Here is a 15,278-nt window from a genome sequence, read left to right on the forward strand (position 1 = left end):
GACTACACTTTGAAAGTTTTCAAATTTCTCTCCTTCCACATGAGCAGGCCTTTACATTTACTGCTGCCTGTTGCTTGAAAGTAAGAAAGTAAGGATTTTACTGCTATGTGTGTGTATGTGCAGGGATAGCCATAGGATAGTTTTTGGCACTGATTTATTTAAAGCAAATAGTAAAAACTTCAGATCCTTCTAAAAAGTGATGAGAATGATATCTGCTATTCTTTGTAACATAATTTTTTATTTTTTTTAAATTTCAATGACATATTACACCTGAAAACACAAGTTACATAGCACTGATTGCACAAACTTTATGTCTGGAAAAGGTATGCTCACAGCTATATGAAGAGTGAAAACTCAAAGTAGATTTTATGGTAGTAGTGTCAATGATGATTTTTAAATTTATAGGTAATGTCACTTGAGGAAAAGAAAGATCATTTAAACAATGTAACTTAGAGGAGCTGGGTGATGAGCAGACCATGCTAAAGGTAAATTATTTCAATTTTGTATAACAAAACTTCAGTGTGGTGCATTCACCACTCTAAAAATATGGGTCATTGAATCAGAAAGATTATTTAACAAGTCTCCAGTTCTTAAGATGATTTATCCCAATACCCCCAAATGATAACATTCTCTACTGAAATCAGACAAAAAGGCAGTAAAATATGTTTGAGCACAGGCGTTCCACACAGTAGTTATGAGTTGCTCAAAAGAGTGGAGTTCTAAAATTTATTTTGATTTTCTTAAACTCACTCACTTGTGACCAATCTCATGTGCAATGGTAAAAGCTGAACCCAGGCCAATGTCTTCATTAATGCTGCAGCTCCTTTCAGGCTCACACATTCCAGCCACAGAGGCCAAGCCTGAATAAACAGAAGGAGACACAAAGGGTCAAGCCAAGGTGTTTCAGTCTTAAAAAGCCCATACTTATAAATGCCTGGATTCTTTTTAATAACCTCCATGCACAGAAGGAGCAGTTGGCAAAAGGTTAACTTTCTAGTCATTTGCAAAATCACTGGGGGGAGTTTCACTTTGCCGGCTAGACATTAATATTTTTTGAACTGCAGTCAGTGCTGGAAAATGTCTAGACTAGGGGTTAGATTTATAAATTTTACTTCTGGTAACTTGGGACCACCTAGTAACTTGAGCCAGAAGAGGGAATTCAAGAAAGCATTTCTATTTTAACATTCTTCAGGCTGTAGAAAGCAAAATATATCCACATTATTTTTCTAAAGAGATCTGTTTAAGTTTAGTGGGTTCATAAAAATATACAAGCAACTTTTTAGTTACCAAAAAAAGGGAATCCCAAATGGTTTTTTTAATGACATTTTTTATAAGAGCAAAAATGAATGATTCAAAAGAGAAAAAGGAGAACTGTTAAAAATAGGTTTTGCATTTTTTTAATCTTCTGAAATTAGTCCTAATAGTAATACAACAATTTCTTTAGGTATTTTAATAGAAAGAAAGACATTTGCAGATTCAGTGGTTATCCCCACCCCCATCCCTCTTCAATACATCAGTTTTACTAATAAAGCAAAAGCTACAGTGTTAATTCACTGATTCTAGTGAAATGTTATGTTCTCAAGGTATTCCTCCCTTGGGAATGTTAGCTTGTAAAAGCTTTCATATTTACTTCCAAATGAATATCACGCCCTGTGAATTAGTACATAACTTTAAAAGAGTACTTAGAAAAATGAATTTTTGTGTGAAAAATGTCATGTATAACTTATAAGGGAACAGATGCCAAATCATACTTAACACATATAGGAACGAACGTTATTTAAAAGAAATTGAAGGAAAAGTAGGAAAAACATTTTATATGTTAGTAGTCTACTATCATTACCCTAGTAATAATTATCTAACCACAAAAAGTGATCTGAAGCCAATTCAATGAATATTTATTGACTGCAATAAGCAATGTTCCATGCTAGGTACAATTTCCCAGTTACACTAATTTGAAACAGTAAAAGCTATTCAATTAATATTTTGACTGACAAAAAAGCTCTAGAAATTGTTTTTCTGTACCTTCAAATATAAAATATTAACATAATAGCCACACTGGAACAGAGTTGAGGTCAATACTAGATTTGCTAATAGATTGTTTGCTTTTCCTACTGTTTTATGTGGAAGGAGCAGAAGCTGGGGAAGGGGTTGATTTCTGTCTCTCTGAGTTATTATAAATACTAGTGTTATTCTTATAGTTCCCTTCCATCTACTTAGAAGTCTTGGGACTTGAAGAAGAGGAAGTATAAAGAGGGACTAGTTGGGGCAAGGTGACTTAACTTTTTTGGTTAATCAAAAGTATTTAATAAATGTTAGTTCCAAATTCTACTGAGAGAAAAAGAGACAGGGAGAGAAAGAGAGATAGGGAGTGAAAGAATACCAAAAAAGTTTGCAGTAGATTATCCAGCTAATCTATTGAGTTCAGTATCATCCATGATAAGGGAAGAACAAAGCTACACTGTTTGAATACTGTTTCTGTTTTGAGCTTTATGAAATTTGGTTTAAAAACAATTACCAAGAAAAATTATTGTTAAATTAACATTTCTCATATTTCCTGAAATGTATTATTACATAGGTTAATTTTTGTGTGTTGTTATTGTGACTGCTTGCTGCATACCATGTAGCAGTATTTTTAACTGAGAATTCTCAATGACTCCCCAAGGTATATTTGCAAACATAGATTTACCTTTATATCTGATATAAAATTAACTTAGTTGTTCTACTAAAAGGACAACTTCAGAAAGAAAATATTTGGGAAATTACTATTAGTTAAAAATACAGAACTAAATCTTAACTGAAATAAAATAGTTTAGATGCTAATCTATTTTCACAACCTCTACAACTTTGTGTACACCAATAAAATTTAGGCTGTCAAAGTTCTTACGTGTGATTGTGTTAATAGGGGTTTGATTACTATTTGGGTCAGTTAGATTTCCTCAGTTTGATTGCCACAGTTTGCACCCTCAAATCTACTTAGCCTTGTTACAGTTGGTCATCAAAGGTACTAAGCAAGAGAATATGCAAGTGTTAGCATAAAAACCAACATGAAAGTTGCCGAAATGACCACCCAAAAGGAAAAAACCTGACTGATTCTGTACTGATAATATATTTTTCACATATGAAACTCAACACATGTATATATATGCAGTCATTCATTTTTCACCATGAGATAGTATAAAAGATAATTTATAATGGTTTATAACTTGAAAAATAATTTATGTTGAGCTTAAAAATGCACTGACATGTACTAATGTATTGATTTTGGAAATTAATAAGCTATAAAAATTGGAATACATAGAAAAAAGAGATATTGGGTAGAAGAATCTACTTTGGCAAAAATAACAATGTAAGTACAGGCAATGTTGTTACTAATGTCCTAATGAAGAACATACCACAGTGTAAACAAGCTACCTTCAAAATGCAACAGCATGTGTATAGATATATATGTATGTATTTCCACCATATATACATATACACTAGAAAAATACAATCTCTATCTCATACCTCCTTTGAATCTTAGTGTCTATTGTATCTAAACTTGATCAAGCATTTAGTAATTGCTTACAGAATTTGAACAATAATAGAGAGGTTAAGTTAAACAGCAAAATCTCTACAATAAATAATATCAGTGCATTTTTATAGTACTTCTTTATTAAGCATCATTGTATTTTTTTCTTTAAGTGCTTTTTACAATATCCCTATCACACAAGGGCAGCTATTGCTCCTACCTACATAGATAAGAATTGAGGAACAAAGACCTAAATAAAAAGGAAAAGGTAATGCACTGAAACTGTCAAAGCCAGTTGTTAGTTTACAGTTTCCACTTTAGGGTCCTTTCCAATGGATTATGATGCTCTTGTAAAAACCTTAATCTTTTCATGTGAGATCTCTCAGCAAAGAGAGCTTTTTCTATGCTTTTTAACTAGCAAACTTCGCTACCCTAAATACTCATCATTGGCTAATTGGGATTTCTTATTCAGCCTTAAGGAAAATGGGATAGGAGAAGACTGCAAAAGGAGGGAAAAAAAATAAATTTTAATCTCTGAAGAGAGAACTTTCTGAATTCTCCAGGAAAGTGAGTGACAACTTTTCTCCCACCTGTTCTTAAATCTGATCTTCCCCAAATTCTTATGAAGGGCATAGGAATAGATTTCATAATTGTTGCTTTACAGACAAGAAAATTGAGACTTGTCACAGAGAAACTAGAATATTCACCTTCACCTGCTTAAACTTTTCTATCTGTAAAAAAGTCTCTATGACATAAAAAAAATTATCAAGAAAAAAACTCCTGTTCTTAAAAATAACTCTAGTTGCTTAAAAATTTAGTTTACTTGAAAGCTATCATTTCCCCCATTTGTATTTTCAGTTAACTTTTAACCAGAATGAAGTTATGCTCTGTAATAAAATGTAATTTTTTAAATTCTAGAATACTACAGAAATGCCCTTAAAAAAAAACAAATATTCAGGAAGACAAGAAAGATAATCCTGTCCTCTCTCTCTACTGCTGGCTGTAATATTTTACAACATTTTTTTTTTATTGGGATACCTGGGTGGCTCAGTGGTTGAACATCTACCTTCAGCTCAGGTCATGATCCCAGGTCCTGGGATCGAGTCCCATATCAGGCTCCCCAGGGAGCCTGCTTCTCCCTCTGCCTATGTCTCTGCCTCTTTCTCTGTGTCTCTCATGAATAAATAAATAAAATATTTTTAAAAAATTTTATTGTTGCTCAAGTACTGGAAATTTCCAATATCTTAATTTATAGGGCTATATTTGCTCCACAAAATTGCACCAAACAAAATACATTAAGAGCACAATGTCTCCCCTTTAAGTATTGCCCCAATTTTCCCCCCTTTCCTTTCCTAGTTGATGAAGATGCTGCATGCTTTCATTTGCTTCTCAAATTCCTTAGTATTTTTGGAAAATACATTACAGACTGGTAACTTATGATTCATCATGATTGTTTAAAGATTTAGAATCATCTTCTAAGGTGTTTTTAATCATCATTTTACTTATTTCCTAGTAAGTGACATACCCACATGGGTCAGGTTTAACAATTTATAGGAGTGATTTCAGATGTGCCAGAAAGGAAAATGATCAAATAAATGATAAAGAATAAAGCCACTGGACCAAAAAAGACAATCTGAACTATCCTCCCTTTATAAAAAACTTACCCAATGTTCCACAGGGCTTATTTTTATAAGTGCAGATATCATATCTATAGAGGAGAAAAAAGAGAGATGAAATTTGTAATCTGATCAAATTTGTAAAATATTTTTGTATATTCATCACATTTCTTTCTTAGAGCTCTGGGTTGTCAGACCACAATCAGTGCAATTATGAGCAGCCAGCTGGAGTGTGGGCATTTTCAGCACTCTGGGGGACACACCGGCTGCACTACACTCACAGCCCCTGGCTGCAAGCCAATGGGACACCTGCCAGTAAGAAAGAAAGGTTAAAGTGAATTTCTGTAATTGCGAGTTCCATAAAACCATCTACCATACTGTTCTGAAGCTAGAATAGCTTGTCTGCAGATTGCTACTGCTTCTACAAAAAAGCAAATGAGTGGCTTTTTATTCCCAATCACTTTGAACCTGCTGGAATATTTTTTTATTATAGCCACAGATTGTGTTTTATACTTCTGATCTATAAGCAGTATCTGGAGTTCCTTCAACTCTAACACAGGTTCTTATTTTTAAAAAATATTAGCACAATACAGCAATGGGAATAAAATTGGTATCACATAGTTTTCCTACTTGTATATAAGAAATTTAACATAGTTAAAATACAAATATTTTTATGTGAATTTGCAAACAGCTAAACAAATAGCTCAAGAGAAGCTTACCTAATGTGGGCTGCACTTACTCTAATGCTATATTGCATTACAACTCAACACAAAAGATGAAGTTCATAAGTAATATTGCATATTTTAAAATATATTACAGTTAGAATGCTAAATCTATATTGATGTGAACACTTATTTTAAGCATTTTTAATAATATTCTTATAAACTAATCTTTAAAACCAAACATATTCAATTTCTAAAGTTAAAATAAAAAATAAACTTAAAAAGGCTGACCATTTTTATTTGCCTGTGTTTTATGCTAGAAATGAAAAGCTTTTCAGGTAAAATATAAAATTTTATAAACTACAGGAAAATCCAAGTTGTAAAAGTCTTTTTACTGTATATAAATAATGGTTAGTCCACATTACTAGGGGAAGGGATTAATAATTAATCCCATTCTTGTTCACCAGATCAAAATGTATTTTCAAAAAATAAATATCACATCCAGCATACCACTGTACTGTTGAACTCGTTAAAATCCCTGGAGATTCCCTTTGCTTATTTTTAGAGTTTCAAACCTTTCATCTTGTACACTTTATATTTGGGGAAAGGGATTTCTCCTCTTACATAGCTTTCTCTTCTGATCATTCATATATACTCATCTTCTTCTTGTCTTGAAATTGGTAAACCACGGAGTTGCAATAACTGGTACATTTTTGAGTGTAAGTGATAGAGACAGTACTTGGTATATTTACCAAAGCACCAGAAAGTATATCTTCAGTGTCACAATCAATTTATCTTGTGACCATACCTGTATAATGTCTATAATGTTATGTAGGCACAACCCATATCAGGAGTCTTCAAGAAAATGTAAATAGACGAGGCCGCGGGGCTCTACAGCCGCGCGCTGCGGGCGCTGCAGGCGCAAGGTTGTTCGAACCCTGAAGAAGAAAGTATTCTCTTCTCTAACCGCGCCGCGTGCCACCTGAAGGATGGCAACTGCAGGGACTGCATCAAGGATTGCACTTCAGCGCTGGCCCTGATTCCCTTCAGCATGAAGCCCTTGCTGCGGCGAGCATCGGCCTATGAGGCTCTGGAGAAGTACCCCCTGGCCTACGTCGACTATAAGACTGTGCTGCAGATTGATGACAAGGTGGCCTCGGCCCTAGAAGGCATCAACAGAATGACCAGAGCTCTCGTGGACTCACTGGGGCCCCAGTGGCGCCTGAAGCTGCCCTCTATTCCCCTGGTGCCTGTTTCAGCCCAGAAGAGGTGGGATTTCTCGCCTCCGGAATACCAGAAAGAGATAGCTAAAAGCAAATTCAAAGAAACCACAACTGCAAAGACCACAGTGCCTTCTGCTGGGGATGTGGAGAGAGCCAGAGCTCTGAAGGAAGAAGGCAATGAGCTTGTAAAGAAGGGAAACCATAAGAAAGCTATTGAGAAGTACAGTGAAAGCCTCTCATTTAGTGACATGGAGTCCGCCACATACAGCAACAGAGCACTCTGCCATCTGGTCCTGAAGCAGTATAAGGAGGCAGTGAAGGATTGCACAGAGGCCCTCAGGCTGGATGGAAAGAACGTGAAGGCGTTCTACAGACGAGCACAAGCCTACAAGGCACTGAAGGACTATAAATCCAGCTTTGAAGACATCAGCAGTCTCCTGCAACTTGAGCCCAGGAACGTCCCTGCCCAGAGGTTGCGGCAGGAAGTTAACCAGAGTTTAAACTAAAATCCCAGAAGGGCAGCAGTATACACCTGTGCCCAAGCTCTGTCCTCTGTGCCTGCTCCTGGCACCCGGCACGCCCCCGAGTGAGCTCTGAAGCAACTCCAAGCTGATGGCTTCCCAGCCCTTAAGAGGCTTTGCCTGTCAAATTAAGCTCAGTGTAGTTTAAAAAAAACAAAAAAAAAAAAACAACAAAAAAAACAGATGTTTTATTTTGCTGGAATGTCCCCACTAGAGCTGAAGCCCTATTCCCCACTCCCCCCAGACTTTGCTCTGTCCCTGCCCCCAGCATGCAAGCCCCAGCATGCTGCTCCTCCTGCTCTTCTAGTTTCAACCAGACCCATCTCCCTGTGCTTCATCTGAGGCCAACTGAGCTCGTGGGGTGGGGGGTGGGTGGGTAGGGGAGAAACTAGAACCCAGAGCAGCCTGTCGAGCTGGTTCTACAGGGCTACCATCCCCACCCTGTCCGTGGCAGAGTTCCTTGTGTTCTGAGCTCCAGTGCCTTTGGCTGGGCCCGCCTTGGGTAGGGACGGAGAATCCTGACCCTGGACGGCCTTGGCCGTGGCTCCATGCTGCTGCCTCCTGCATGGAGGTGCCTAACCGGTGTTAAGCGTCCAGAGGTGTGGCCGCTCCCGAAGGTGGGATGGAGAGAGGCCTTGAAGTCCGTGTCCTTCCAGTCTGGGCAGGGACTTATTTTGACCTCAGCAGTGGTTCCCTCCACGCTTCTTGGTTCTTTGTAACGTGAAGTTAATTTGAACAAAACTGACTTTGTTGAACTGTGTTATTTAAAGGTCTACACAGAATCTATATTCAAATCTTCAACTTTGATATATGCCCCTTCCTAAAACTGATCTGCCTATGAATACAAGCACCTGCAAGCCACCAATTTTCCTTTCCTCTCTTGCCCTTCACAATCAACCTGTTTCTACTTTACAAAAAAGAAACTAAACTTCTCACCCATCCCTAACATTGTTAGGGTACATTACTCCCTGGGTGTAAAAGTCTCCAGAATGTATGCAAAGAAATAATTCAAGAATGTGTTGATCCTGGGGTCAATCCTTTATGAACACAGCAGGAAAAATTAAAGAGGATGACGCTTATTTTGTCCTCGTAAGACTCTGTCTTTCTGCCAGTCTTTCTGACTGCTTACAAATCAATCTATATAGCTATCTCACAATTAGAATTCAGAAGTGAGATGATTTTCATAGAGTGCATTAACATGTTTATCTGATCTAAAAAATGAAGTCAGTTTTGTTATTGATCGGTAAGTCTGACATGGCTAAGTAGATTGGCAATGAGAGCTGATTTAGCCCATTAGATTAAATGGTGAACATTTTTCATGATTCAGTGAAATAGATAACTCTAAAGTTCTGAGAAATGGATCTAAAACATACATACAATGTATTATATGTTTTCAACTACAGTGTCTGTAGCCACTTAAACTCATAATAAAAATTATTTTTGATAGCAACTTAAAATGTGCAAAATGGTGTGTTAATTTTCCAAACTATTTCAGAGGTAAATTAAGCAAAAGTTTTGAAGGTCACAGACAAATACAACTTATATTTCCATCTCATAGCCATCCTTTCTAATCTCCTCCCAATGCTCTCATTTTGCATAAACCTTTTATGCTGCACTCATGATGAATATCATTTAATTCTGTCATGACTACCCAAAATACCTACATAAAGTCTGAAGTCGTCAACAAATAATGCAAGCTAAAGCATCATAGACTACGATCATGTATTTGCATTCTCTTTAACTTTTCCCAACCCACTAAAATACCTGTAGAATTCTCTGTAAGATATTATATAGGAAAAAGACATGCTACTTCCTGTGGCTTTTGCATTCAATTCACACTGTATCCTTTTCTATTCTATATTCACCAAGAGTAATTATGATTTATGTGTTTCCTTTAGTGCCAAGTATTGAAAACCAACGTTTTCACTTTCATTCTTTCATACATGGATTTGCTAAGCACCTATTATGTGTCCATGTAAAGTGCCATATACTAGAATCTAAAGTTGGGTAAGTTAACTGTGGTCTATGTGGGAAAAGACACATAAGCAGATAACTTACAATATGATGTGGAAAGATGATGAAATAAAATAAGTGTAAAAGAAAGTCAAACTTACATATTTGATAGCTATTATAATGATGGCTTTTGCCATAATCAAGTTATATACAAATTACTATGAAAATACAGAAGAAGGAGGAAATACACAATAGAAACCTAAAAAACAGATTCACAATAGGGCATAACATCTGAAACAGATTTTAAATATTTAGCCAGAAAAAATAGAAAAGTAAAGGCATTATAGTCAGAGAACAGAATAATCAAAGGAACAGAATCTGGAAAGAGTATGGCATATGCAGGGAACTATGAGAAGTCCAGAGAGGCTGAAACATTGAATACAGAGGATAAAACATCGAGAAACGAGTTTAGAGAGTTCCTTTTGGGGGGACAGCTCATTAAGTGCCTTGGATAATTGAATACCAAACTAGATTGTTCCTCTGTAGGAAAAAAAAAAAAAAAAACCAACTTAAAACATAGTTTGCATAGTAGGAAAAGTCTTTTTTTTAATGTTTATATAAGTGTGTATACAGATTGATTTTTGCATACAGATAAAAATCTGGGAGGATAACAGTGGGTATCTAAAGAAAAGATGAGAGAATAGAGAGATTATAATGATTTTTACTCTGCTAGTTTCACCCAGGTGGTTCAGTCAGCTAAGCATACAACTCTTGATTTCAGCTCAGGTCGTGATTTCAGGGAACTGGAATCGAGTCCTGAATCAGGCTCCTCCTCACTCAGCGAGGAGTCTGCTTGAGATTCCCTCTTTCCTTCTTCCTCTGCCCCTCCTATCACTCTCTCTCTCTCTCTCTCAAATGAACAAATAAATCTTTAAAAAAAGAATGATTTTTATTTTATTATATACATTTTTCTACAACATTTAATCAGAAGGTGTTTCAGCTATGCCTGTCTCTAATGATCAGTGCAAAAGATAACTGAAAATAAGCTTCATGAATATTAAATAAATGTTGATAAAGATATTTTTCAATGAAGAAAAAAATTAGTGATGTTTCAAATCTGTAGATTGGTCAAAATGGTTCAGAAACAGTCCCCCAGTCTGCATGAACACATACAGAGAATGCAGCAAACTTTGTAGGTTGTACACTTAGTAAAGCATCTGAGATTTGTGCTGCATGTTCACTCATTGTTTTGAAGGATTATAGTGCCAAATGACAAATATAATGGTAGTAGAAGTCTGTCCCTAAAATATGTTTATATTTTATATATGAGTGCACTTTTCATGCAAAGTGCTATCAAGGCATCCTAAATAACAGAGCTGAAATGTAATCCAAGCTTATAAAATAGGAGTATGAACTATTTTGTAACCCCTTGTTTGTTTAATAAGTATTTGTATGTGGCATTTGATCTAAAACTTCCCTTCATTATAACTGATTACAACACTCAGTCACCAAACCCTAAGGTTTGCCTGACCACATTAGCTCCGGTCAAGTTTGAAACGATAAAAACCCATGATTGATGGAGGGAAGAGGTGATATGGGAATAAGAAAAATAATTTATATGTGGCTACATCCACCATGATACATACTTTTAGAAGATTTCTCTCCTTTAGGCTATTATTATAATGATGAACAGAAGGAAGACTTCAGCCATGGATTAAAAATAGTACACAGTTTCAGTCATGAATTATATAATATAGAATCAAGTTATATTTATATCAAAATTGGGGATGATAAATCTAAAGGACCTAAGTTTCTGGGTGCACATGGGTGGCACCCAGACTCTCCTGAATTTTTCATTTTTACCTTGCATCACATTAACCCTATATCCTATCAACTCTTCTCTGACATGTTATGGTTTTGCCTTATTTTCCTCCAAACTTCAGTCACTTCAGGAAAAACTATGAAGAAAAACAAGAGTTTGCTTTATCACAAAGGTGTAACCGGTGTGCTTTTTAAGACACTTTGCAGCTGTACAAAGTGATGAAATGAGGGGCTGAGGAAAAGAAAAGGAGTTCCTGATGGCCTATGCTCAGCACCCTTTAAACAAATCAATCTTTACTAAATCTTGACCAACAAACGATACAGCAGGAGCCCCTTAACTTAGGCCTGTGGTCTAAACTACAGGTAAGGCTAAGAATTATGGTGAAGTTCTAAAAAGGGACAGATAAGCCAAAATATGACTAGAGAACACTCTATGGATTCTCAATTTGGATAGATAACCATCTAATCATTGGGTACTTGTTTTATTTCCTTTTCATGAAAGAATAATAAAGGCCTCAGAGCAGATGAAAAAGAACTAAGAAACATGATCTTAGGGGGTCTTTATAAAGCCAGGTACCTAAAAGAAAGCAAGGTTCTACTTTTGGATGAGTAGTTGAATGCATACGTTGTCATTACTCTACCCTATGTTCCTAAAGGAGGACTGATTGAGCAAGACTGACACTAGAGAGGTTGGCTGAGTATCTGTTACTGTAACACTGGTACACTTTTCTGCTGTGGATAGTTTCAGTTCTTTGACTTCCTAATAACTTTTGGCCAAGCATGGCTATCAAAAGAAATTGACCAAAACATATGGTTAAGTTCCATTCTAAGGTCTGCAAAATATAGCGCTACCTTATAATGATGAAATACCTGGATGGGTTCTTAAAACCTTTTCCAAAAACTACATTCCATTCTTATGTAAGAGAAACACTCATTGCAAAGAAGCATTCATTTCAATGATTTAGGTTTGAAAATGGAATGAATCAAAACCTAAACTCTGAGACTCATTTGTTTAACACTAAGTCACAGAATTATTTCCAAACAAAATGTCCTATGTCCTGTGCTGTTTCATTTAGTTCTCTTAGAAATAGTAACAAAGGCCGAGTGATAGTGACACATCACTTCTCTGCTTTCCTTACATGCACTGACTACTTTTGGATGACTGCAGTTATAACATTATAACATTGACTGCAGTTATAAAGACAACTGTAATAAAATAGTGGAGAGAAAACATGATTTTAAACTAATACATGCAAGAATGTATAACATTCTTCATGATAAATGAAAAAGATTGTAAGACCATTTGTCTTAGTTTGGGCTGCTATTACAGAATACCGTAGACTAGATGGTTTAAATGACAGACATTTATTTCTCATAGTTCTGAAGGCTGGGAAAAATCAAGGTGCCAGCCCTTTTGATGTTCAGTGAGATCCGGTTTCCTAGCTTGTAAACAGTGACTCTCTCCTTGGTGCTCACATGGCCTTTCATTGGTGCTTACTTATGAAGAGAGAAAAAGCTCCAGTGCCTCTTCTTATAAGGGCACTAATTCCATCATGAGGGGCCCACCCTCATAACCTCATCTCAACCCAATTGCCTCTGAAAGGTCCCATCTCCACATACCAACATATTGGGAGTTAAGACATTAACACTAGAATTTGGTGAGAGGGAAAACATTCAGTTCATAACACCTCATCCTTACCACACCCTCCAAATTCATGTCTTTCTTCCATTAAAAAAACAAAAACAAAAACAAAAAAGAAACAAACAAACAAAAACATTCATTTCATCTCAACAGGCCCAGAGTCTTAACTAATTCCAACATTTACTCTAAAGTCCAAAGTCTCATCTAAATATCCTCTAAATCAGATATGGGTGAGATTCTAGACACAATTCATTTTGAGGCAAAACTCCTTTTCAGCTATGAACCTGTGAAATTGGAAAAGCTATGTGTTGCCAAAACATAACGGTAGGATAGTCATAGGATAGATGCTTCCATTTCAAAAGGGAGAAATCAGAAGAAAGAAAGAGGTGATTGGTCCCAAGTAAGATTCCAAGTAAAGTCCCAAAACCTACCTTGGCAAATACCATGAAACTTAAGACTTGAGAATAATTAAGGCTTGAGCTCTACTCTATGGACCCACGGGGATGGCAGCAGCTTCCCTGGTTTCACATCCACGGCTCCATCCCTTCATCTTAGTCGAGTGCTCTCACAAGGCTCTCTGTAAGGGTCCTACCCACTCTACTCTCTAGAATGGCCTTCCTATGCATCTCTGCAGGGCAGTGCTCCACTTTTGAACCATGATGGAGGCAGTCTTGCCACCTGGGCTATGCATTCTGGGCCTATGGTATGAGTATCAGCCCAGGTGATCTCTGAATTGTCTTTGGGGTCCTTTTTCTCTTTTTTTTTTTTTTTTTTTTGAAGGATAATACATGTTCCCAGCCTTCCTTTGTTCCTTCCAGTGTTTTTCCTGGTATAATCTCATCTTTATTGCCAGCTCTGTTGAGATGGATGATTACTCTGTAGTTCACAGTTACACTAACCTCCTTATCAAATTGTTCAGAAGAAACAAACCTTCTTCAAACCTCCATTGTTCAGAAGAAACACCTTAGTGTTTTCTTCTGAACATGCTTCCTCAATTTTTGCATTATAGTCCAGCTGAGAATTTTCCAAATCTTTAGGTTCCAGTTTCTTTTTGCTTAGCAATTCCTTCTTCAATTCACTTCTCTTTTAGCATTTTACTATAAGCATTTAGGAGGAACAAATCTACTCCTTCAATACTCTGCTTAAAAATCTCCTCAGCTAAATAGCCAAATTCATTGTCCACAAGTTCCACCTTCCACAAAACACTAGAACATAAGCATAATTCAAATAAGTTATTTGCTGCTAGATATCAAGGATCACCTTTTTACCATCATCCAATAATATATACCTCATTTCTGACCCAGAAATCACTGATAAGGCCTTTGTTATCCACATTTCTACCAATAGTCTGCTCATTATTATTTGTGTATTCTAGAAGGTGGAAACTTCCTTTATAACCCTCTTGACCTCTTCCTTCTAACTCACCAGAATTGCCTTTAAAAGTCCCTTCATGGCAATCTTGGCTCCTTTTAGCACATGCCCTAAAATTCTTTCAGCCTCTACTCATTACCTAATTGAAGCTTACATATTTTTAGGTATTTGTTACAGCAATCCCACTTCTCAGTACCAATTGCTGGATTAGTGACCTTGCGCTGCTATAACAAAACACCACAGACTGGGTATCTTAAACAACAAACATTTACTTCTCATAGTTCCAGATGTGGGGAGGTCCAAGATCAAGATGCTGGCAGATGTGGTACCTGGTGAGAACCCTCTTCCTAACTTGCAGACAACCACCTTCTTGCTATATCCTCACCTGCTGGAGAAAGAAAGGTCTCTGGTCTTGTCCTCTTCTTATAAGCACCCTAATCTCACCATGTGGACTCTACTCTCATGACCTCATCTAAATCTAATTAGCTCCTAAAGGCCCACCTCCTAATAACATCACATTGAGGATAAAGGTTTCCACACATGAGTTTTAGGGGAACACAAACATTCAGCCCATAATATCACTTTAATTTTTTTTAAGTATGCTCTACACCCAAAGTGGGGCTTGAACTTACAACACCATGGTAAAGAGTTGCATTCTCTACAGACCAAGTCAGCCAGGCACCCCCATAACATCACTTTAAATAAATACATAATTTGGGTATCTGGGTGGCTTAGTCGGTTAAGCATCTTCAGCTTGAGTCATGATTCCACTTTGGGCTCCCTACTCCAAGGGGAGCCTACTTCCCCCTCTCTCTGTCTGCCACTCCCCCTACTTGTGAGCTCTCTCTCTTTCTCTCTCTCTAACAAAGAAGTAAAATCTTTATTAACTAACTAGATAGATAGATAGATAGATAGATAGATAGATAGATAGATAACTGGTTTATGTACCTCATTTCACAGG

The 15,278-nt window shown here is 36.7% G+C and overlaps 2 protein-coding genes across 5 annotated transcripts in view; one reads left to right on the plus strand and one right to left on the minus strand.

The window, feature by feature from the left end:
* The window catches only part of ADAMTS6 (ADAM metallopeptidase with thrombospondin type 1 motif 6), a 297,356-nt gene that overhangs the window by 167,966 nt on the left and 114,112 nt on the right, over positions 1-15,278 (minus strand). For all 4 annotated transcript variants that reach the window (XR_007406729.1, XR_007406731.1, XM_049103149.1 and 1 more), the window contains exons 8-9: positions 5,173-5,216; positions 755-860 (exon numbers count right to left, since the gene is read on the minus strand). Coding sequence is in view for 2 of the 4 variants with exons in the window: in XM_049103149.1 (XP_048959106.1) it covers positions 755-860; positions 5,173-5,216 (150 nt within the window). In the remaining 2 variants the exon portion in view is untranslated. The remainder of the gene's footprint in view (positions 1-754; positions 861-5,172; positions 5,217-15,278) is intronic.
* LOC125752937 (mitochondrial import receptor subunit TOM34-like) lies at positions 5,338-7,705 on the plus strand. Its single transcript, XM_049096602.1, has 2 exons — positions 5,338-5,452; positions 6,662-7,705. The coding sequence occupies exons 1-2, from the start codon at positions 5,338-5,340 to the stop codon at positions 7,513-7,515; spliced, it is 969 nt and encodes a 322-aa protein (XP_048952559.1). The 3' UTR covers positions 7,516-7,705.

This window comes from Canis lupus, chromosome 2 (assembly GCF_003254725.2).
Source record: "Canis lupus dingo isolate Sandy chromosome 2, ASM325472v2, whole genome shotgun sequence".
NCBI classification, from domain to species: Eukaryota; Metazoa; Chordata; class Mammalia; order Carnivora; family Canidae; genus Canis; species Canis lupus.